The following is a 21,856-nucleotide window of genomic DNA, read 5'->3' on the forward strand; positions in this document are numbered from 1 at the left end:
AACTAACCCTTTTCCCATTGTGCACCATGCAGTTGGGAGCATTTCCTTGCTGGGGCATAGTAAGACATTCGGCATGTGGAGCAGGGAACTCCGTGTTCTGGAGAAGTAGCACATCTTCACCACGGACTGCCAGGGCTGGGAGGGCTATTGGGGGTCTTCTAGTCCCTTCCAATCCCTGCGCAGGACAGGAGCCCTCAGTCGTCCCAGAGAAATGCCCGTCCGACCTTGGATCCAGAGGCTGCAGTGAGGGAGCCCTGCAACTCCAGGCAGCAGGCCCTTCCATGGCTCAATGGCGCTGGCAGGCAGGAAGGTCCTCAGTCTGCTCCTGCGTCTGCCAACTTTCCATTTTCTCGGAAAGAAAAAGAGGGAAACAATAAGGGAGGCGTGGAGGGGGACACCTACGAGGATCTGCAACTGTCTGTCCTTGGACGCCTGGGAGGAGCAGCAGCAGCAGCACCCTTGGGACCCATCCCCGGGACAGCCCACAGACAGCCCGACCATGGCTCCCACCCCACGCCCCGGGATCCCCTCCCAAGGCTGCTTGAGCTCCTCTCCGCACCGCCAATCCCTTGAAGGATCCCCGGGAATCCCGGCACAATTCCCACAGCGACAGCTGAATTGTAATCCTAGCAAGTTCCTCCCTTCAGAGTGGGTCAGAGCATGCGCAGAAGAGCTCGGCCGGCACTTGCCTCCTTCAGGAAAGAGACGGACGGGGTGGCAGCCAGGGACCTTTTATGGGGGGCCGGAGGCCAGGGGAGGGGAGGGGGGCCGGCGCGTTGCCTCTCTAGGAAGGAGCGCTCTCTCGCCCGCAGGCCGAGGCTCCCGGGGACGGCGAGGGCGGGGTGCTGCGGCGAGAGCGGAGGGCCGGGAGTGGGTTGCGGCTGCGCTTCCCCGGGGCCGGAGCGCGAGGGAGAGCCAATCCGCCTGCCCCGGAGGCTTCGTTCCCTGCAAGCCGGGAAGGGGATATCGAGGACCTGCTTCCCACAGCGCGAGGGGCCCTTCGCCCAATGCGGCCGGGAAGGAGAGGAGCGGAGTAGGCGCCGCCGGGGAAGCTTGGCCTGAGAGGCCCGCAAGATGGACTGGCCAGGGCCAGGAACAGGGCCAGGGGCGGGTGGCGCAGCCCGAGGCCGTCGTGCCGCGGAGCCCGAGGAGGGAGGGCAGCGCTGGCCCGAGGAGCCCCCCAGCTCAGGCGCCGAGCGCTTCCGAAGGCTGTGCTACCGGGAGTCCCAGGGGCCGCGGGCAGTGTGCAGCCGCCTGCAGCAGCTGTGCCATCAGTGGCTGAAGCCCGACAGGAGCACCAAAGCTCAGGTGGTGGACCTGGTGATCCTGGAGCAGTTCCTGGCCGTCCTGCCCGCGGAGATGGAGAGCTGGGTGCGGGAGTGCGGAGCAGAGACCTGCTCCCAGGCGGTGGCGCTGGCCGAGGGCTTCCTGCTGAGCCAAGCGGAGGAGAAGAGGCGGCAGGTGAGAGGATGGTGATGGTCCTGGGAGGATGCCCGAGGAGGAACAAGGAGTCCTTGTTTCCCGAACTGCCTTGCCCGCCCCCAGTGCGGCTTCTAACGGTAGAAGGGACTTTGGTTTCCCTCCGTTTTCAGGCACAGCGTTGTGTTTGCCCACCCAGGTTATTCCGCAGGAGGAAGGGGGATCCCAAGTGTACGTGGATCTCCGCTTTGAGCTTTGGAGGCAGAGAAGAGTCTCCTCCTCCTCCTCATGTTCAGTTGGTTTCGCTTTTCTTCTTCTTTGATCCTGGCTGTTATTTCAGATGCAGGAGCCCTTGACGAAAGTGGAAATGGTCTCGGTATCTCCTGAAGGCGGAGAAGCTCTCTCCGGTCTCTCTATGGGGCATCTGTTGGGAAGGATCTCTGAGGAGGATCCAGCTCCTCTTTATGGTGGATCAACAGCAGCTCAGGTAGGGAAGCTTCATCAGAGCAGGGAAACATGGGGGGCCGGGGGGGGGGTCTGGTTTTTTCATGAGATTCAATGCAGATCTGGTTAAGGAGGTCAGGACTCAACAGGTTGGATCTCTTTTCAAGGTGGTTGTATAACAGCAGCTTATCGAAGTGTTATGTTGAGAACTCAAATTCATTCATGGAAACAGTTGAGTATTTAAGTTTTTTGTGCCTGCAGTAGGTTATAGTACTTTATTTAAAATAAAGCCCTTGCTGTCTCATGCATGGACAAGAAGAGGAATCCCCTCTTTTATTTACTCACTTTTATTATTAATTTTATTAATATATTAGGAGAGGCAACTATAAAACCCGGTAATACATTATTTCAAAAAGGAGCATTTTCTCTCTTGCAAAACTCATTTTTAGAAAGTTGGAAATCTGGGAGAGAACTTCCTGGGACTTCTGATGAGGAACGTTTCCTTTGACTTTCAGGGCTTAGTGTCCTTTGAGGAGGTGGCTGTGTATTTTACGGAGGAGGAGTGGGCGCTGCTGGATCCCAGCCAGAGAGTCTTACACGGGGAAGTCACGCTGGAGAATTCCAGGCATGTGGCCACTCTGGGTAAGGACCTGCTTTGCTTTGGGTTGAATTAATTGTGGAAAGTGTGTGTTATCCAAGCAGTGAGAAAGCAGCTTCTAGCTAGAAGAAGGAAATTCTAGTTTTGTTTTGTTTTGATCCTAACACCGAAGTAAATAAACGGAGAAGTTGGTAGATGCTTCACAGGGTCCTTTCTCAACTGAGCTTTTATTCTCTGATCTGAGTGAAGAGCAGATAACCTGAACAGCTTTAGGCGAGTAAGTTACTGCGCTGTACCTCTCTGACATCTGTCCCTTACAACCACCCAGTTTCCTAGGCTGCCTAATAACCAGTAGCCTTTGTCCTACTGGGTGTTTATTCAAAGGGCCTTTTTTTGGTTCTCGGTAAATTGGTTGTAAACTCCGTATAGTGCTGAGAACAAGTGGCATTTTTTCTCCCTGAGTGCTTCAACCCAAGATAATCCTATACCCTACTGTTATTTGCAATTTCTCTCTTTGAAATAATTCTGATTGTTTTACCAATCTCGAAAATACTTCTTCAGGAATTCCTCCATTTCAATTTCATTCTCAAAAATTTCATCTGTTTCCTTCTTAATTAGATTCCCACTGCTGGGGCTAGTTGCTGCCATTTATAACTGGCTGAATTTCTGCAAAGTGGCAAGATTTGAGAGAAAAAAGGAGTCTAATAAAGGGAATTTGCAAAAAGATAATTAAAGGCATATGGATGGACTGAAAAGAATTAATGAGTCAATTTGAAGCGAGCAGAAATTGCCTCAATATGTTATTCCAGAACATGCTTCTGATTTTAATTCTAGATTGTTTAATAGATCAAAAATGAAAAAAATTACTAACAACAAGGAAGGACAGCATGAAGGTAATAATAATAGGTGAACATATTAGGCAAATGAGCAGGATCAAATGTATTAGATTCTCATATTGAGAATTCCTGGGTAAAATATAGCGGAACAGGGCCAGTGAATAGACATAACCGACTAGAAAAGGAGAAAAAAGAGCTTAATGTTTTAGAGACCAAGAAGATAACATCCCTACTTTTATTTTTAAAATAATAATATTAACAATTGGACAATTGGAACTCAAAACAGTTGTGAATTAAGCCAATTGCTCATTGACCAATTACTCCTCTTTGCGTCCTGAATATCTCTCAATACAGTGCATGTAGTTGATGAGAGGCAAGCAATATAAGTTGGCTTCCGGGTAGTCTCTGTCTGGCTTAGAAAAGGTAAGGCATGCCTGGGTTCAAACTCAGTTTTGCCTCTTTTGGTGGTATGGTGGCCGAATGGTGGCAAACACTGAGGGGTATTGCCCTTCCCAGTAGCAGTGAATGCAGCACATGAGGTGAGTGGAACTGAGTCTGCTGACCAACTTTATTCTGAGTCTTTCTTACATCTTTCTTACTTAAATCTTACTTACTTATGATAGGAACATCATGTTGGAATGGACCGTGAAGTTCTCCTGATCCACCCCTTGCCCAGTTCTCTTAGCTGTTCAAGGTAGACCAGACTAGGAAACAAAAGTCATACAGGCTAATACAGGTTTTATAGTATAGTAACAGAATCTTGCAAGTTTGACTGTGCTTCCCCGACACCTACCTTCTTTTATCTTCCTGAGAACTAGGGACAGTCTTGTCTGAGAGGTTTTCTCATGTTACTGTTCTTCCCCAGACTCAGGTTTCTTTTATCTGACCATTGTCTTGGGAGCGGCTCTTCCTCTTGCCTTTCAAGGTTGTTCCTTCTGCTCTTTACAGCACCTCCATCAGCCTTACTCCCTCCTCCCATGTTCCCAGAGAAATCTGAGTCTGGGCCATGGGAATGAAGTCCAGATGAGCTGCTCCAATTTGTATGGGCTCCCTTGCGTTGCATTTCCAGGAGGCTACTGGGAGGTGGGATATGGGGGAAGAAAGCAGTAAAGTCATTTCCCCTTACCGTTTCTTCCCTGCCCCAGCTCTTCCAGCCTGCCATACTGCATAACTCCTGACTTTATTGTCAGAGTACCCATTGTCATCTTTCTTGGGGTCCCTCTTTGTTCTTTAAGACCATTTCTTATTTTTCTATTTAGCTTTTGATGTCCTCTTGCTCCTGTTTATTCAATCTTTCAACAACCAAAGAGCAGACTTTTTCTCAACCATCAAATTCTTAGAGATTTCTTTATGTTTGAGGGTGATGTTCACCTTAGGGGAGAGAGACTAGCAATTATAAGATGTCCTTTTCCCTGTCCTTTGAAATTCCATGATGAATTTAGACCAGGTTCCTCACAGTGTAGGGCATTCCCAAAACTGCATTTGCTGTAATAAAGGTCAAGGCATCAGTTGAAGAGGTCCACAATTCCTTCATACATTTTGTTATTGATGTCCACTTGCTCCTGATGATTTGGACTTTGGACAACCAAAAAGCAGAGTTTTTTCACAAGGAAGAAAACAGAAATTCCTCATGAAATTAAAGTGGGGAATAGTCCAAAAGAACATCATGTCTCAGGCAGTACCATAAATAAAATGAAACCTTGGTTTCTTCTAGGCATATAACAGATGCACCATTTTTCTATGATGAACGTAATGATTAACTTTTTTTCTTTCTTTCTTTCTTTCTTTCTTTCTTTCTTTCTTTCTTTCTTTCTTTCTTTCTTTCTTTCTTTCTTTCTTTCTTTCTTTCTTTCTCTTCCAATTAGCTTACGGGCAGGAGCATGAGAAATACAAGGAGCCCAGCATAGCACTCTTACAAATGTTCAAGTCTAAAAAAGGGCTGCTTGGAAATCAAGGAGCACCACAAAGGAGTAAAAAAAGCTGCATAAGGAATAGAAGGAAGAATTCTTCTCTTTCTGGTCACAATGAAGTCCATGACCTCCCAACCCAGCAAGTTCACCAACAAGAAGAAAAGGGAAAATATCTTGCATGTGGCAAAAGAGATGAGGAGAAATCCGATTTGAGTAAACATTGTACAATGCAGACTAAAGAGGAAGAATATGAGTATCAAGAGGATGGGCAAAGTATCAATCCTATCTCCTCTTTTGCTTTACATCACCAGTTGTATATCAGAGAGACACCATATACATTTATAAATTGTGGGGAAAATTTAAGTTTGAGCAGTCATCTTATTTCCCATAAAGAAGAGAAACCATATGAATGTAGAGAGGGATTTAGTAAGAAACAAATGCTTATTTTACCCCCAAAAAATCCCCCAAGGGAAAAACCCTATAAATGTCTGCAGTGTGAAAAGACGTTCACTCAGAAAGGTAAACTTACTATACATGAAAGGATACACACAGGGGAGAAAACCTATAAATGTCTGGAGTGTGAAAAGATTTTCACTGAGAGACGTAAGCTTATCATACATGAAAGGATCCATACGGGTGAGAAACCGTATGTATGCCTGGTGTGTGGAAGAAGATTCAATCAGAGTGGTCAACTTACGAGACATCAGAGAACCCACACAGGGGAGAAGCCATATATATGCCTGCAGTGTGGAAAGAAGTTCAGTGGACGTTCAAACCTTAAGATACATGTAAGAAGACACACGGAGGAGAAACCATATATATGTACAGAGTGTGGAAAAAGCTTCCGTGACAACAGTGTCCTTGTTTGTCATAAAAGGATCCATACAGGAGAAAAACCATACAAATGCATGGAATGTGGGAAGAACTTCAGTCAGAACAGTAGCCTTTTGCGACATAAAAGAATTCACACAGGGGAGAAACCATATCAATGCCCGGAGTGTGGAAAGACCTTCCGTCAGAAAAGTAGCCTTTTGCAACATAAAAGAATGCATACAGGGGAGAAACCATATAGGTGCCCAGAATGTGGAAAGAGTTTTAATCAGAGAAGTCATTTTATTTGCCATAAAAGGATCCACACAGGAGAAAAACCATACAAATGCATGGAGTGTGGAAAAAACTTCAGCCAGAATAGTAGCCTTTTTCAACATAAAAGAATTCACACAGGAGAGAATCCATACAGATGCATAGAATGTGGAAAAAGCTTCAGTAAGAACTATAAACTTCTGCATCATAAAAGAATTCACACAGGGGAGAAACCATATAAATGCAAGGAATGTGGAAAGAGTTTCAGTTGCAGCAGTTATTTTATTTGCCATAAAAGAATTCATACAGGAGAGAAACCATATAAATGCCTAGAGTGTGGAAAGGGTTTTAATAAAAGCAGTCGTCTTACATCTCATAAAAAAAAGCACACGGGAGAGAAGCCATATAAATGCACAGAGTGTGGAAAGAGATTTTCTTATAACTTTGTCCTCAGATATCATCAACGAACCCATACTGGGGAGAAACCATATACATGCCTGATGTGTGGAAAGAAGTTCAGTGGACGTTCAAACCTTAGAATCCATATAAGAATCCACACAGGGGAGAAACCACATAAATGTGCGGAGTGTGGAAAGAGCTTCCGTAAGGACAGTAACTTTATTTGCCATAAAAGGATCCACACAGGAGAAAAACCATACAAATGCCTGGAGTGTGGAAAGAGCTTTACTCAGAACGCTAACCTTATTAAACATAAAAGGATTCACACAGGAGAGAAACCATACAAATGCACAGAGTGTGGGAAAAGCTTCAGCCAGAAAAATCACCTTTCACAACATGAAAGAATCCACACAAGAAAGAAACCGTAAGTTTGGAGCTTGCATCTCAAGTTTTTTCTTCCCATAAAGGGACCCACATGGGAAAACCAATAGAAAGATGTGAACTGTGGAGTAACTTTCAGTTGGAAGAGTAGCCTTATCAGATCTAAAGGAATGCACGTGGGAGAACCATAAAAAAGCTTGAAGTGTGGAAAAAGATCCAAAAGGGTCACTGCCCTTATTTCCCATAAGAGGTCTTATTTTGGGAGGAATGCCTGGACTGTAGAGAAACTTTTAATACCAGCACTGGCTTTTTTTTTTTTTTAAGAAATTACAGGAGAAAACCCAATAAATATGTGAGTTCAGATAAGCTATGTGGATTCTAAATGTGCAGTGTGTAGAAAGAGCTGATCCATTTAGGAGAATACAGTGGTACCTCGGGATACGAACTTAATCCGTTCCGTGACACTGGGCGTATCCCGAGTTGGTCGTAACCCGAAGGAAATTTCCCCATAGGGTTCAATGTAAATCCGGTTAATCCGTTCTGCCCTCCGAATTTGGTAGCACCCCGAAGCAAATTTTCCCATAAGGTTCAATGTAATTACTGTTAATCCGTTCTGGCGTCCGCGGACCACGTGTCAGGGGCGCGAAAATGGCCGGGTGCGGCGCGGCGGGAAAACAGCCGGGCGCGGCGGGAAAACGGCCGGGCGCGGTGCAGCGCGGTGGGAAAACGGCCGGGCGCGGTGCGAAAACGGCCGGGCGCGGCGGGAAAATGGCCGGGCACGGCGCGGCACGAAAATGGCCGGGCGTGGCGGGAAAACGGCCGGACACGGTGCGGCGGGAAAATGGCCGGGCGCAGCGCGGCGGGAAAACGGCCGGGCGCGGCGTGGTGTGAAAACGGCCCGGTGCGGTGCGAAAACAGCCAGGCGCGACGGCACGGCGGGAAAATGGCCGCGGACCGCGTGTCGGGTGGAAAAATGGCCACGGACCACGTGTTGGGAGGAAAAATGGCCATACCCCGAGGTGGAGTTCGCACATCGAGGTAAATTTTTGCGGCCGGAGCTGGTCGTAACCCGAAAAGTTCGTTAGTAGAGGCGTTCGTATCCCGAGGTACCACTGTAAGTATATCGAGGAATGAAGCCAAGAAACTGTTTTAACAGGATCTGTCATCTTACATCCCAGAGAGGTTCCACTCAAGAGAGAAACTGTGTAAATGTGTGGAACATGGAAGGGGTAGTGATGGCTGAAACTTCTTCAAGGTGGCCCTGAAAAAGAACAGCCTCCTTCTGTTATTTGAAAATGAATCATGATTGAAGAACTGAAGTCCTTCAGTTCTGAGGTAATTGCACCTGTGGGTCAAAGGTGATGGGAAAATTAGGTCTCCTTCCTGTTACCGGCCCTTCACTATAAACCAGTTTTTTCCTTCCACACCATCCCTCTGGGCTAAGCTTTATCCTCTTCTAGTTCTCTCTGGAATTTCATTTCTTGGCCATCTCCTCTAGTACTTCCAGGATCCCCCTCCTCATCCTTTCTGCTGCTCTTCTGTTCCTGGGATTCTGCAGCCTCTTGGGAAACCGCTGGGTTGCTTGGCCGCCTTCCCCCTTGGGACCTCTTCTCTTTCTTCCTGGAGCCCATCTGCAGGGGTGCTCAGTGCTGCCTCCTCTGGCACTTCCAGGGCCACTGGCCTTTCTGAGGCCTCCCCTTTTTCCTGGGGCTCCACAGCTTCCTGGATGGCCTCTGGGTTTCTCTGGACCCTTTCCACCTCCCCCATGATACTTATGCTGGGTGGGAGTAAATCTGATTCTGCCACTTTTGCCCTTCCTGGAGTCAGCCAGGTATTTACCAGTTCTAATATCTGCACTAGGTTGAGTTCTTTCCCCATCTTTTCCGCTGGCTGCTTTCTGAGGATGGGTCTAGGCTTTTGCATGATATGGGGAGCCTCCTTTCTCTGTTCCATCTCCACTGTCTCTGGGTCTTTCTCTCTTGGACGTAGGTCTTTCCATCTCTTCTCTGCTAGGTTCTCCCTAAGCAGCATAGCAACTGGACAGTCATGCATGACAGCAAACGTCCACTCCCCCTCCCATTCTCCCCACTGAATGTGTAGCTTCACCTGTCAGCTTCACTGTGTGTGCCTGGGCCAGCTGATGCCTTTTGACCAGTGAGGAGTGAACTATAATAATGTTTCTGAAATGTTCACCCAACAAGCAAAGTCATATTGCAAATAGAATTTGAATGTGATGCACATAAAAGAGGGGAAGGGCTTTGATTCTGCTGTTGTTGTCAGATGCCCCTGATTAATACACTGGAGCAGAGCTTGACTTCCTCCATTCAGTTCTCAGCAGTATTACTGAGCAGGCTTGATGTTTTTATTTCTTTTCTTCCAGTTTGCAACACTGATGTTCCAGGTGATCCAAGTCCTGTGGCCTAGCTTAGCTGCTGAGATCAGCCTGGGTTGGTAACTGCTGTCACTTGTTGAGGCATAAGAGACCTTAAATGTACACTCACAAACATTTTCTATGAGAAAAGTAAAGGTATTGGTAAAGAAAATGTATTGAATGGAATATCTGAAGAAAAAGATTGAAAGCCTCAAAGAAGAATGCTGTCAAACAGCATGAAATTACAGCAATGGTGTTGGGAATGTTCAGGAAATGTGAAAAGAATGAACCCAAGAAACTTGAAACAAAGTGAAGAGGGAGTGCATTGAACTAAGCAAACTGAATTGGGCTAGGAAGGCCCACTTCAAATCCAGTGATTATGGGAAACTTTATTCAAAGCATGAGACCACCCAAAGCAATGCGGTGGCCACTCAGAGGGGATCCTGCTGAATCCACACTCATCCATAACTCATTAAATGATGGGATTTATTTGCCATCATTTCCCATCCAGTCAAAGCCGCACTCACCATCTCAGATCAGTGGTTGTTGCCCAGTTGTGGTTTGACATTGCTTGGTCTGCTTTGGGGGTTCCTCAGCTCCCCAACTTTTTGTGTTCCCTCAAACTCTGAGAAATGTGCTAGTTGTTGCTCTTTGTTTGCCTGACCGCCATTCCTCAGAGGTGTTTTTCCATCTTCAGACCAAGGGGCATTTGCTGTGGGAGGAAGGAGAGCTGCCATATTTAGTGAGTAGGAAAATAACCCTGATTAAAAAGGTCCTGGAGCATTGGGAGCTGTGATGCCATTGGCATTTACAAGATGGAGGCTGCTTGATTTTTAAAGTCCACATTAACTTTATCGTACCGTAAATATCCATGCCATCCAAACCTCAAGTCATGACCGTCTAACTGTAAAAGTCTCTTGTTTCTCAGCAAGATCCATTCTTTCATCCAGACCAAACAACAAGCAGTGAAATATAATTTCAAATCTGGTAAACCCAGTCCTCCTCTTTCCTTTGCATCTTGTAACACTTTATGTTTAACTTGTGATTTTTTTCCCTTGCCATATAAATTTAGATATATCTTTTTGCCATTGTTCAAATGGTGTATCCGTTGTCAGAACAGGCATTGTCTGAAACAAAAACATCATTCTTGGCAAAACATTCATTTTTATCACAGAGATTTTCCCCAACAGTGACAATGTTAATTTCTCCCATTCTAACATGTTCTTAATTTCAATCCACATCTTAACATAATTATTTTGAAATAACATACAATTCATATTTGTCACAGTAATATCCAAGTATTTTTTTTCAATCTTAAACCAGTTTTCTCCATCAGTTCTATTTGATCTTCTAATTTCATATTTTTTTGTTAATAACTTTGTCTTCTGATTAGTAATCTGAAAACCTAACATACCAAAGTCCTTTAATTTTCCCATTAATGTTTCTATTCCCTCTAGTGGTTCTTCTAAAATTAACACCAAATAATCTGCAAATGCCCTTAATTTACAAGTGGAGACAGTGGACACCATTGTCTTCTCCCTTTTGGAATCTCAAAAGGTTTTGTTAGATCTCCATTAACAATTATTTGCTTTCTGAGAAATACAAATCAATCTTCCCGATTTAATAAAATTATCTCCAAGGTTCATATGTTCCAGAACACTAAACAAAAAAATCCAATTCAAATTGTCAAAGGCTTCTCTGCATCTCAGAATATCAGTGCAGCTTGTTTGCTCCAAGTATGCTCCAAGTTGCTCCAAGTATTCAAGAATATTCAGAAGACTTCTAATATTATCCCGTAGTTGTCTTTTAGGTAAAAACACACATTGATCTTCATGAATAAAATAATCTAGTCCCATGTCTCACAATTTTCCATTTTCTCAACAACAACAAAAAAGATTGAAACAAGGGAGGCACAGAGGGGGGAATAACTAGGAGGACCTGTGCTTGTCTGTCCTTGGATGCCTGGGAGCAGCAGCACCCTTCGGAACCTTGCCCAGGAGCTTTGCCAGCCCGACCATACCTCCCACATCCCAGGATCCCCTTCCAAGGCTGCTAGAGGTCCTCTCCGTCCCCTCCTGTACCCCCAACTCCTTGAATGTTCTCCAGGAACCACAGCACAATCTGTCCAAGGACCTCTACACTGAGGTCCTGGAAGCTTCTTCCCTTCAGAGTGGGTCAGAGCATGGCAGAAAAGCTTTGCCAGCAGTTACCTCTGGGAGGAAAGAGGTAGAGGGGAGTGGCAGCCTGGGATCTTTTAAAGGGGGGCGGGAGGGAAGAAGGTCCGCCCAGAGCATTTCCTCTCTAGGAAGGAGCACTCTCTCGCCCGCAGGCCGAAGCTCCCAGGGACGGAGAGGGCGGGGCGGTGAGGCGGGAGCAGAGAGTTGGGAGTGGGTTCCCGCTGCGCTTCCCCGGGGCAGGAGCGCGAGGGAGCGCCAACCTGCCGGCCCCGGGGGCTTCATTCCCTGAAAGCCGGGAAGGGACTATTGAGGATCTGCTTGCCCACGGCGCAAGGGGCCCTTGGCCCAATGCGGCCAGGAAGGAGAGGAGCGGAGTAGGCGCCGCTGGGGAAGCTTGGCCTGAGAGGCCCGCAAGATGGACTGGCCAGGGCCAGGGCCAGGAGCGGGTGGCGCAGCCCGAGGCCGTCCTGCCGCGGAGCCCGAGGAGGGAGGGCAGCGCTGGCCCGAGGAGCCCCCCAGCTCAGGCGCTGAGCGCTTCCGAAGGCTGTGCTACCGGGAGTCCCAGGGGCCGCGGGCAGTGTGCAGCCGCCTGCAGCAGCTGTGCCATCAGTGGCTGAAGCCCGACAGGAGCACCAAAGCTCAGGTGGTGGACCTGGTGATCCTGGAGCAGTTCCTGGCCGTCCTGCCCGTGGAGATGGAGAGCTGGGTGCGGGAGTGCGGAGCAGAGACCTGCTCCCAGGCGGTGGCACTGGCCGAGGGCTTCCTGCTGAGCCAAGCGGAGGAGAAGAGGCGGCAGGTGAGAGGATGGTGATGGTCCTGGGAGGATGCCCGAGGAGGAACAAGGAGTCCTTGTTTCCCGAACTGCCTTGCCCGCCCCCAGTGCGGCTTCTAAAGGTAGAAGAGACTTTGGTTTCCCTCCGTTTTCAGGCACAGCGTTGTGTTTGCCCACCCAGGTTATTCCGCAGGAGGAAGGGGGATCCCAAGTGTATGTGGATCTCCGCCGACAGCTCTAAGATGGTCGAGCTTTGGAGGCAGAGAAGAGTCTCCTCCTCCTCCTCATGTTCAGTTGGTTTAGCTTTTCTTTGTCTTTGATCCTGGCTTTTATTTCAGATGCAGGAGCCATTGAGGAAGGTGGAAATGGCCGCGGTACCTCCGGAAGGCAGAGAAGCTCTCTCCGGTCTCTCTATGGAGCATCTGTTGGGAAGGCTCTCTGAGGAGGATCCAACTCGGGTCACGTTGCCATGTAAGTGAAGGTTGGTTCTGAGGGCAGTGAAGCCTGAAGGCATTTCATTCACCTGCTTCTTCTACACAAAATTTTGCACCTGGTTTTAATTTATAGTGCTTCCCCACAGCTGAGTCACTCAGCTTCCAAATATTCTTTATCCGTCTCCTTTTATCTTGATCACAGGGAACCGAAGGATGTTGATGGAAATTGCTGAAACATCTTCTGTTTGTGGTGGAGCAGCAACAGCTGCTGTTCCTCCAGCTCAGGTAGGGGAGCTTCATCAGAGCAGAGAAACCTTTGATGGGGGGCCTGGGGGTGGGCATTTTTATCATGAGATTCCATGCAGAGCTTCTTAAGGGGATCAAATGTCAAGATCAAAAGTTAGCTTGGTTCCGCTTTCAAGATGGTTGTTTAAGCAGACCCCAGAGAAGAGTCAGCCCTCCAAGGTAGACCGAACATGAAACCAAAGACATGGAAGCAAATACTACTTTCGTTATAAGGTTACAGTAACAGAATCTTGCAAGTCCTCCCTTCCGTTATCTTCATGAGAACTAGGGAGCGTCATGCCTGAGACACTTTCTCAAATTACATTTCTGCCCTGGACTCAGATTTCTTTCACCTTACCCTTGTATTGGTAGCAGCTCTTCCTCCTGTCCCTCCAGGTCATTTGTTTGTCCCATTACAGTCATGCTGAGATATTGAGTTCATTTATGGAAGCGGTTGAGTATTTATGATTCTTGTGCCTGCAGGACGTTACAATAATTTATTTAATATATATCCCTTGCTATCTAAAGCATGTGCAAAACCAGGAATCGGCTAGCTAGCAAAAAATGAAAGCAAGGAGCCATTTTTAATTCATCAAGTTCTATTGAAACATTAGTAGGACTACTCACAACCTGTTAAAAAAATCAGAGCACTTAAAGCATGGCAATAAGAATAGCATTAGCATTTAAACATACATCCAAGCAGATCCAGTTAAAAGTTATGTGTGTGAGGTATGGATTTACTGCATCAAAATGGCAGCTTCTGCAAAAAAATGAAAGTTTTCATACAGCAGGAGATGTGAAAAAGTGGCTTACGTCTACAGAGTCTTTCTCCGAGGTGAACTGTGGTAGGAAGAAATTCTAACCGGACAGGTGGATCTTAGGAAAGGCAAGGAATTCTAATGTCCTGCAGGCACAATCCAGTAGTACATCATGTCAGAAAAGGAGAATTTTCTGTCTTACAAAACTCGCTTTTAGGAAGTTGGAAATCTGGGAGAGAACTTCCTAGGACTTCTGTGGAGGAATATTTCTTTTGACTTTCAGGGCTTGGTGTCCTTTGAGGAGGTGGCTGTGTATTTTACGGAGGAGGAGTGGGCTCTGCTGGATCCCAGCCAGAGAGCCTTACACGGGGAAGTCATGCTGGAGAATTCTAGGAATGTGGCCTTTCTGGGTAAGGACCTGCTTTGCTCTGGGTTCAGTTAATTGTGGAAAGTCCTTTGTTGACATAAGTGCTCAGAAAGCACCTTCTGCCTAGAAAAAGAACATTCTGGGACTTTTTTTTTTTTCCTGAGACTAAGGTAAATAAGTGGAGAAGTTGGTGGATGCTTCACGGGGTCCTTTTCTCATCTGAAAAGGATTTTCTCATTTTTGAGGAATTTCTTCAGTGAAGATGACAGCTTCTCTCTGTCTGATTCAAGAGCAGATAACCTGAACAGCTTTAGGTGAGGAAGATACTGCCCTGAATCTCTCTGATGTCTGTTCCTTACAACTGCCCCGTCTCCTAGGTTGCCTCATAATCAGTGGCAGTTTCTCATACTGGCTGTTTGGACAAAGGGCCCTCCTTCGGCTCTGAGCAAATCATGCGTAAGCTCCCTGTAGAGATGAGAACAATTGGCATTTTTTCCCTGAGTGCTTCAACGCAAGATAGTAATATAGGCTGCTGTGGATTCAATCTCACGGAGAAGCACAACACTGAGGAAAGAACCAAGCTTTATTGCAAGGATTGTTGAGTGCCTGCTTTACAAATAAGAGGGACCCTGAGTAACGGTAAAGCAAATATTTTTCTAGAAGCTGAGGGCTACAAGCTGGAAAATCCTAGGGATCTGATTGGCTGGCCAGTTTGGGGAAGCCAGGAAGGTCCTTGTCAGCGTACCTGGGGCTACAGGTAGTCCTTGTTTAGTGATCACAATTGGGCCCGAAAACCTGGTTGTTAAGTGAAGTGGTCGCTTATTGAAAAACCACATGACCATGACTGCTTACGATTTTACTTCAGCTTTCCTTTGCACTTTCCTTTGCTTTACAGTAGGATATGACCCCAAACAGCTGGGTGGGGCTAAACAACAGGAAGGTTTCTGTAACTTGACTTATGAGGAAGCCGGGTAAAATGGCAGACCTTGTAGTCCTTTTTCCCACGCCCGCCTTTGGAATGCTCACCCTGGTGCTGGGATAATTAGCAAGAAGAGAATTATTATTTGTATTTACATTCATTGCAGAGGAAGGGATTATAAGAGAGTCAGCAGGCACACATTGAAGGAATGTGGGCTGTTTGCCTAGAGGGTGAAATTGATTAGGGTCTTGTCAGTGTTAGGCAGCAGCTGCAAGCCAACTTCTAATCAACTAATTAAGGTCACAGAGCTGAGCCAGTTAATTTGAGGTTAGCACTTTTTAGAGATGAGCTGCCCTGCAGAGAAGAGCAGCTTAGGAAGAGAGGCAGTGTCTGTGCCCTGAGTGGGGAGGGGGAGAAAAAAAAGTGTACTGACTGTCTGTAGTGGTGAACGCATGACTGAGAGAGAGAGATGCTGCGAAGGTCGTAAATCTGGGCATTGGTCATGAAGCCATTTTTTCATCATGGTTGTAATTGCAACTGGTTGTTCTCCGAGGCACTTCCTAAACGAGGACTACCTATAATTCTGTTGTTAGGCAAAATGGGCCTTCCAGGAGGGCAACATAGCTAAAGAAATCCATTGTTTAAGGAGATGGAATGTTAAGGTCATTGGATGATAGAGGATGGAGGGTTGGGTCTTCTCTATGTTGGAGTTGCCTTCTAAGGGTTGTCTTTGGCTGTACTGTGAGTGGGTGAGAAGGCTTCTCTTCTTTGGTTTGATGGGACTTCAAACCAAAGAATAGGGAGGGGAGGGAGGATAAATTTAGGTCATTTGGAGTGCTGACAAAGATTGTGGCAAAAGGGGAGGGATAAAAAGGAAAGGAAACTTTGGGAGCTTCTGAAAGGAAGAGTATGAGACGCAGGCTTGAGAAGTACAGGATGTGTAAGAGAAGAGATTTTTGGAGTGGCACTGGTGTGGCAGTATAGAAGAGCAAGGAATGCTGTATTGAAAGAGACTATCCTATGCATTGGTTTTAGCATGATTTCAGGGACTGTGGGGTGGGAGGATCTCTCCTTGTCTAGTGAAAGGAAGGGAGGTCCCTTGTTTATAAACAAGTTCACAAAAGTAGTACAACAAATAGAAATTCTGGTTTCCTGTGCCCCTGATGTTAGATATGAGAGATATTCCACGAAGTTCTGGCAACCAATCCAATTCCCCACTCAGGTTGACTGATCGATTTCTACCCACTGTCCCTCTTGGCCTAAGGTAAGGTTGCTCTGGAGGCACAAGTCCAGATATTAAAGTGGTTGAGCATGAGGAGGAGGTCAGGTCCTGATACATGGTACAAGTCTCTCCTGGATGGGTCTCCCTTTGGGGAACAGGGGAGGGGGCTTAGAAGAGTTGGTCCTTAACTTGCAAAAGTTTCCCCAGTCCAAATTTCAGCTCAAAACGTGATAGAAAGTTCAAGTCCCATGTCTCCAGAGTTCCAGTGAAATGATATCCCAGAAGATTCTGGTGACCAGTGTGATTTCCCACAGAAGTCAAAGGGTCCAGTCCATACCTTCTTGCAGTTTTTGGAATATTGTAGGTGCAGAATATGAATGGTGTGTATGGTTTGTTGTCTCTTGAATGGTGTGCAAATATGGTTCCCTTCTTTCTGTCTTTTGATGACTGATGTGTCTATTGATGGCTGAATAACAATGAAGCAGAAATCAATACCCTAATCAAGGAACTACCGAGGAGAGAACCCCCACCCCTACCAACAGTGACAGGGCAAGCTACTGTATGTAACCAGGGAGTAAACCTCACACTCACTAGCATTTATGATGATACCTAGTTTGGTAATGAAACATTGCAAGCAAACAACCAAGCTCATAGAGCACTAAAGACTCCACGTTCAACCCTGAGCTACAGATATTCTCTTCTATGGAAAAAAAATCATACTCTTGGTTTATTCTCTAATACTTTAGTTGTCCCCCCTTAATCGTTACCAGCATTTGGGTGAGAATCAGGAGAAAGAGACATCAGATTTTCCCCAAGTGCCTGAAGTCTTTTGGTAGCCAACAAGATTCGCAGAGGTCTTTTCCTCTTTGACTGGAGGTTGTGCTTTTCATTTGAAGACTTGATGTAGATCTGGTCCCAAGACGTGAGGTGGCTGCAAGGTTTGTCTGGAGTTGGTGTCAAGTTTTGGATTGTTCTAATTTGTATGAAGTTTGCTAAAACCTATGGTTACAAATAAGTGTATATAGAAATATTAACAAAATTGTCCTCTTAGTATCCTGAATGTCTCTTAATGCAGTGCATGTAGTTGATGAGATGCAGGGAAGAATAAGCTGGCTTCCAGGTAGTCTCTGTCTGGCTTAGAAAAGAGCAAGCATGCTTGGACTGAAACTCAGGCTTTTCTTGCGGCATAGTGGCAGAATGGTGGCAAGCACCGGAGAATATTGCCGTTCCCAGTAGCACGTGAGGTGGGTGGAACTCAGGCTGGTAACCAACTTTATTCTGAGTCTTACTTAAATGCGTTTTATCAAAGGATCCTCATGTTGGAAGGGACCTTGAAGTTCTTCTAATCCATCCCTGCCCACTTCTCACCCTTGCCAAGAAAACCCGATTTCAGTTTGTACTTGAAATTTGTACCCAATTTTACGTTGGGGGGAGATGGGCAGCATAGAAATTTAATAATAAATAATAAATAAATAAATACTTCAACCATCGTATTCTCAAAGCTTTCTTTATGGTTGAGGGTAACGTTCCCCTTAGGAGAGATAAGCTAGTCATTATAAATGTCCTTTTCCCTGTCCTTTGAAATGCCCTCATGAATTTCGGCCAGGTGTATCACTATATAATGTAGGACATTCTTGAAACTGCACTTGCTATAATAAACATCAAGGCATCAATTGAAGAGGTCCGCAATTCCTTCATACATTTTGTTGTTGATGCCCCTCGCTCCTGATTATTCAGTCTTCAGATAATGAAGGAGTAGTTTTTTTCCAAAGAAAAAAGAGAAATACCTCATAAAAATAAGTGGGGAATAGTCCAAAACAACATCGCCTCAGGGGCAGTACCATAAATAAAATGGAAGTTTGGTTTCTTCTAGGCATACAAAAGGAACCCAGCAAAATCTTGGAGATGCAAAAATAATGGATGCAGCATTTTTCTGTTATGAACGTAATTAGTAACTTGTTTTATTTTTCTTTTTTTCTTCAAACCAGGTTATGAACAGGAGCAGGAGAATTACAAGGAGCCCGGCATAGCGCTATTACAAATGATCCAGTCTGAAGAAGGGCAGCTTGGAAATCAAGGGGCACTTCAAAAGAGTAAGAAAAGCTGCATAACGAGTGGAGAGAAGACATCTTGTTCTGGTCATAACGAAGTCCTTGACCTCCCAACCCAGCACGTTCAGCAACGAGAAGAAAGTGGACAATATTTTGGATGTGGCAAAACAGCCAGAGAAAAATGTGTTTTCAGTAAATATTCTACAACCCAGACTGAAGAAGAACAATATGAATATGAAGAGCACGGGCAAAGTATCAGTCCTACCTCCTCTCTTGTTTTACATCAGCCATCGTATATCAAAGAGACAACATATGCATTTATAAATTGTGGGGAAAATTTCACTTTGAACAGTCATTTTATTTCCCATAAAGAGGAGAAACCATATGAGTGTGGAAAGGGTTTCAGTAAGAAACAGTTGCTTATTATACCCCCAAAAAGTCCCCCAATGGAAAAACGATATAAATGTCTGGAGTGTGAAAAGACCTTCACTCACAGATGTAAACTTACCGTACATGAACGGACCCACACAGGGGAGAAGCCATATATGTGCCTGGTGTGTGGAAAAAGATTCAGTCAGACTGGTCACCTTACAAGACATCAACGAACCCACACAGGGGAGAAACCATATACATGTCTGCACTGTGGAAGGAAGTTCAGTGGAAGTTCAAACCTTATCAAGCATGTAAGAAGCCACACGGGGGAGAAACCATATAAATGTACAGAGTGTGGAAAGAGCTTCAATCAGAGCAGTCATTTTATTCGCCATAAAAGGATCCACACAGGAGAAAAACCATACAAGTGCCTGGAATGTGGAAAGAGCTTTGGGCGGAACAGTAGCCTTTTACAACATAAAAGAATTCACACAGGGGAGAAACCATATCAATGCCTGGTGTGTGAAAAGAGTTTCACTGGGTCCTCAGATCTTATGTATCATAAAAGGATTCATACAGGGGAGAGACCGTATAAATGCCTGGAGTGTGGAAAACGATTCAGTAGGAGAAGTCGTCTTACATCTCATAAACGAAAGCACACAGGACAGAAACCATATATATGCCTGGTGTGTGGAAGGAGATTCAGTCAGAGTGGTCACCTTACAAGACATAAAAGAACCCACACTGGGGAGAAACCATATACATGCTTGAAGTGTGGAAGGAAGTTCAGTGGAAGATCAAGCCTTGTGATGCATGTAAGAATCCACACCGGGGAGACCCCATATAAATGTACAGAGTGTGGAAAGTGCTTCCGTCAGAGAACTACCTTTATTTACCATAGAAGGATCCACACAGGAGAAAAACCATACAAATGCCTGGAGTGTGGGAAGAACTTCAGGCGAAACTGTCACCTTATGAAACATAAAAGAATTCACACAGGGGAGAAACCATATCAATGCTTGGATTGTGGAAAGAACTTTAGTGTACGCTCAGATCTTACATATCACAGAAGGATTCATACAGGGGAGAAACCATATAAGTGTTTGGAATGTGGAAAGAGCTTCAATTGCAGCAGTTATTTTATTTGCCATAAAAGGATCCACACAGGAGAAAAACCATACAAATGCACAGAGTGTGGAAAGAGCTTCAGTCAGAAAAATCACCTTTCGCAACATCAAAGAATCCACACAAGAGAAAAACCATAGCTTGGGAGCTTTAATCACAAGTGTTTTCTTCTCATAAAGAGACCCACATGTGAAAAACACCAGAAAAATGTGAACTGTGAAATAACATTCGGTTGGAAGAATAGTCTTATCAGACCTAAATTAATCCACATGGGAGAACCATAATAATGCTTGACGTGTGGAAATAGGTTCAAAAGGACCACTGCCCTTATTTCCCATAGGAGGTCCTATGAGTGCAGAGAAACTTCCAATGCCAGCACTGGGCCTTTTTTTCCCAAGAAAACACATAAATAGGTGTGTTTGGATAAGCTTCTTGAACATTAAACTTTCAGAGTGTAGAAAGAGGAGAAACAGTGTATTAAGAAATGGAGCAAAAAAACTATTTTAAGAGGACATGTCTTCTTAAATATCATAAAAGTTCCACTCAGGAGAGAAACTCTATAAATGAGTGGAACGTGGAAAGGTTTTGTTTTGTTTTTTCTGCTCAAATCTTCAGGAAGGGAGTCCCTCCCCACGTTGTTAGACCAACCTTGAGTATTTTTCGCGATGTAAGAGATTGAAACTCAGACTGTTGTATCGGAGGCCAACGAGGGTTATAAGAGAGCTCAAGTTAAGTCCCAGGAAAACAGATTGAAGCAGGTGGGAATCTGTAGCCTTGTAAAAAAGTCAACCAAAAGGGATATAATATCCCTGTTGAAGCATTTAATTAGTGTCCCATAGAAGAAAGGAAAGGATTGTCCCAGATTGTCCTGCAATGTAGAATAAGCGTGTCCGAATCTGGTCTAATGGTACAAAAATGTTGTTATGATAGTGGTGCAACTGTCAATCACTGAACAACTACCTCTGCCAACCCCCCCCCCTTAATAAAAACAGGAATACACTTCTTCCTCTCCAAAAATCCACTTTTTATGCAACGTTTTACACTGCTTGTCCTTTAAGAATAAAGTATTTGAGATTTTTCTTTGTAAGGAGCACACTACTTTCTCATGCTATATCTTTTGTTGCTAAAACAGTAGATACATTCCCTCTTTTTTTTTATTATGTATCTCTAGAGAGAGGTCAGTTGCTTCAAATTAGTGTTGTTTTTTCCTCAATATCTGAAGACATTTAAAGGTGGAACATAAAATGTGAAAAGATTGAACCTTAGAAACTTGAACGCACAAAGTGACGAGGGATTGCCCTGAACTTAGCAAACTGAATTGGACCAGGAAGGGCCGCTTCAAATCCAATGGTTACGTGAAGTACTCCTCGGAGCATGAGACCATCCAAAGAAATGCAGTGACCACGTTACTCAGAAGGAATGCTGCTGACTCTCTGCTTGTCCATAACTCATTAAACGACGGGGTTTGTTTGCCATTGTTTCCCATCCAGTCAAAGCCACACTGTCACCATCTCAGGTCGGTGGCTGGTGCCAAGTTGTGGTTTGACTTTGCTTGGTCTGGCTTTGGAGGCTCCTCTGCTCCCCGACTTTTTGTGATCCTGGAGCTTCAGGAACTGTGACACCATCGGCATTTAGAAGATGAAGGTTGCTTCCCTGTACAAGGCAGCAGCATCCTTGATGCAAGCAGGACCTTCCTGACTGAGGGACCAAAAGAAGAGTCCCCAGAACTCCTTATTTGGGGAAAAAGCTTTAGTTCTGTGGGAGTAGGGGAAAGCTGTTGGGGCAGAGGGCAGAAGAAAGCAGCATTTAACATCTCCCCTCCGCCTGATGTCTTCTCATGTAGGTTTCCCTATTGGAGATGCTTTTTAGTCCATGACTACGCTTTGAACAGTTCCTTGTATTTATCTCTCTTGCCACTGAAATTTGATACATA

General features: G+C 45.4%; 2 protein-coding genes across 7 annotated transcripts; both read left to right on the forward strand.

The window, feature by feature from the left end:
• The first annotated feature begins 821 nt into the window (after positions 1-821).
• On the forward strand, positions 822-9,613 carry LOC103060033 (neurotrophin receptor-interacting factor homolog). 4 transcript variants are annotated; one of them, XM_088129408.1, is made up of 5 exons: positions 822-1,461; positions 1,760-1,906; positions 2,379-2,505; positions 5,163-7,113; positions 9,451-9,613. In XM_088129408.1, the coding sequence occupies exons 1-5, from the start codon at positions 1,075-1,077 to the stop codon at positions 9,461-9,463; spliced, it is 2,625 nt and encodes an 874-aa protein (XP_087985534.1). In that variant the 5' UTR covers positions 822-1,074; the 3' UTR covers positions 9,464-9,613. The 4 variants fall into 4 exon arrangements, with proteins under 4 accessions (XP_087985534.1, XP_087985535.1, XP_087985536.1 ...); XM_088129409.1 differs by lacking the exon at positions 9,451-9,613 and having other exon boundaries at positions 5,163-9,442; XM_088129410.1 differs by lacking the exon at positions 5,163-7,113 and having other exon boundaries at positions 838-1,461.
• A 143-nt stretch (positions 9,614-9,756) lies between these two features.
• LOC112543350 (zinc finger and SCAN domain-containing protein 12-like) lies at positions 9,757-20,317 on the forward strand. Of its 3 annotated transcripts, XM_088129448.1 has the most exons (5): positions 9,757-12,414; positions 12,729-12,861; positions 13,027-13,109; positions 14,151-14,277; positions 18,364-20,317. In XM_088129448.1, the coding sequence occupies exons 1-5, from the start codon at positions 12,034-12,036 to the stop codon at positions 20,061-20,063; spliced, it is 2,424 nt and encodes an 807-aa protein (XP_087985574.1). In that variant the 5' UTR covers positions 9,757-12,033; the 3' UTR covers positions 20,064-20,317. The 3 variants fall into 3 exon arrangements, with proteins under 3 accessions (XP_087985574.1, XP_087985576.1, XP_087985575.1); XM_088129450.1 differs by lacking the exon at positions 14,151-14,277 and having other exon boundaries at positions 18,364-18,541; XM_088129449.1 differs by lacking the exons at positions 9,757-12,414; positions 12,729-12,861; positions 14,151-14,277.
• The last annotated feature ends 1,539 nt before the right edge of the window (positions 20,318-21,856 follow it).

This window comes from Python bivittatus, unplaced genomic scaffold (genome assembly GCF_059951505.1).
Source record: "Python bivittatus isolate LINGU-HERP-01145 unplaced genomic scaffold, Pbiv_v1 ctg000810_np1212, whole genome shotgun sequence".
NCBI lineage: Eukaryota > Metazoa > Chordata > Lepidosauria > Squamata > Pythonidae > Python > Python bivittatus.

What these genes read in the sequence shown, in the direction of transcription:
- LOC112543350 (XM_088129448.1), top strand. Translation starts at nt 12,034, where the DNA reads ATGGACTGGCCAGGGCCAGGGCCAGGAGCGGGTGGCGCAGCCCGAGGC. An exon ending in CGGAGGAGAAGAGGCGGCAG is followed by an intron (nt 12,415 to 12,728) that starts GTGAGAGGATGG and finishes CTTTTATTTCAG; the next exon opens with ATGCAGGAGCCATTGAGGAA. An exon ending in TAGGAATGTGGCCTTTCTGG is followed by an intron (nt 14,278 to 18,363) that starts GTAAGGACCTGC and finishes TCTTCAAACCAG; the next exon opens with GTTATGAACAGGAGCAGGAG.
- LOC103060033 (XM_088129408.1), top strand. Translation starts at nt 1,075, where the DNA reads ATGGACTGGCCAGGGCCAGGAACAGGGCCAGGGGCGGGTGGCGCAGCC. An exon ending in CGGAGGAGAAGAGGCGGCAG is followed by an intron (nt 1,462 to 1,759) that starts GTGAGAGGATGG and finishes CTGTTATTTCAG; the next exon opens with ATGCAGGAGCCCTTGACGAA. An exon ending in GTGGATCAACAGCAGCTCAG is followed by an intron (nt 1,907 to 2,378) that starts GTAGGGAAGCTT and finishes TTTGACTTTCAG; the next exon opens with GGCTTAGTGTCCTTTGAGGA.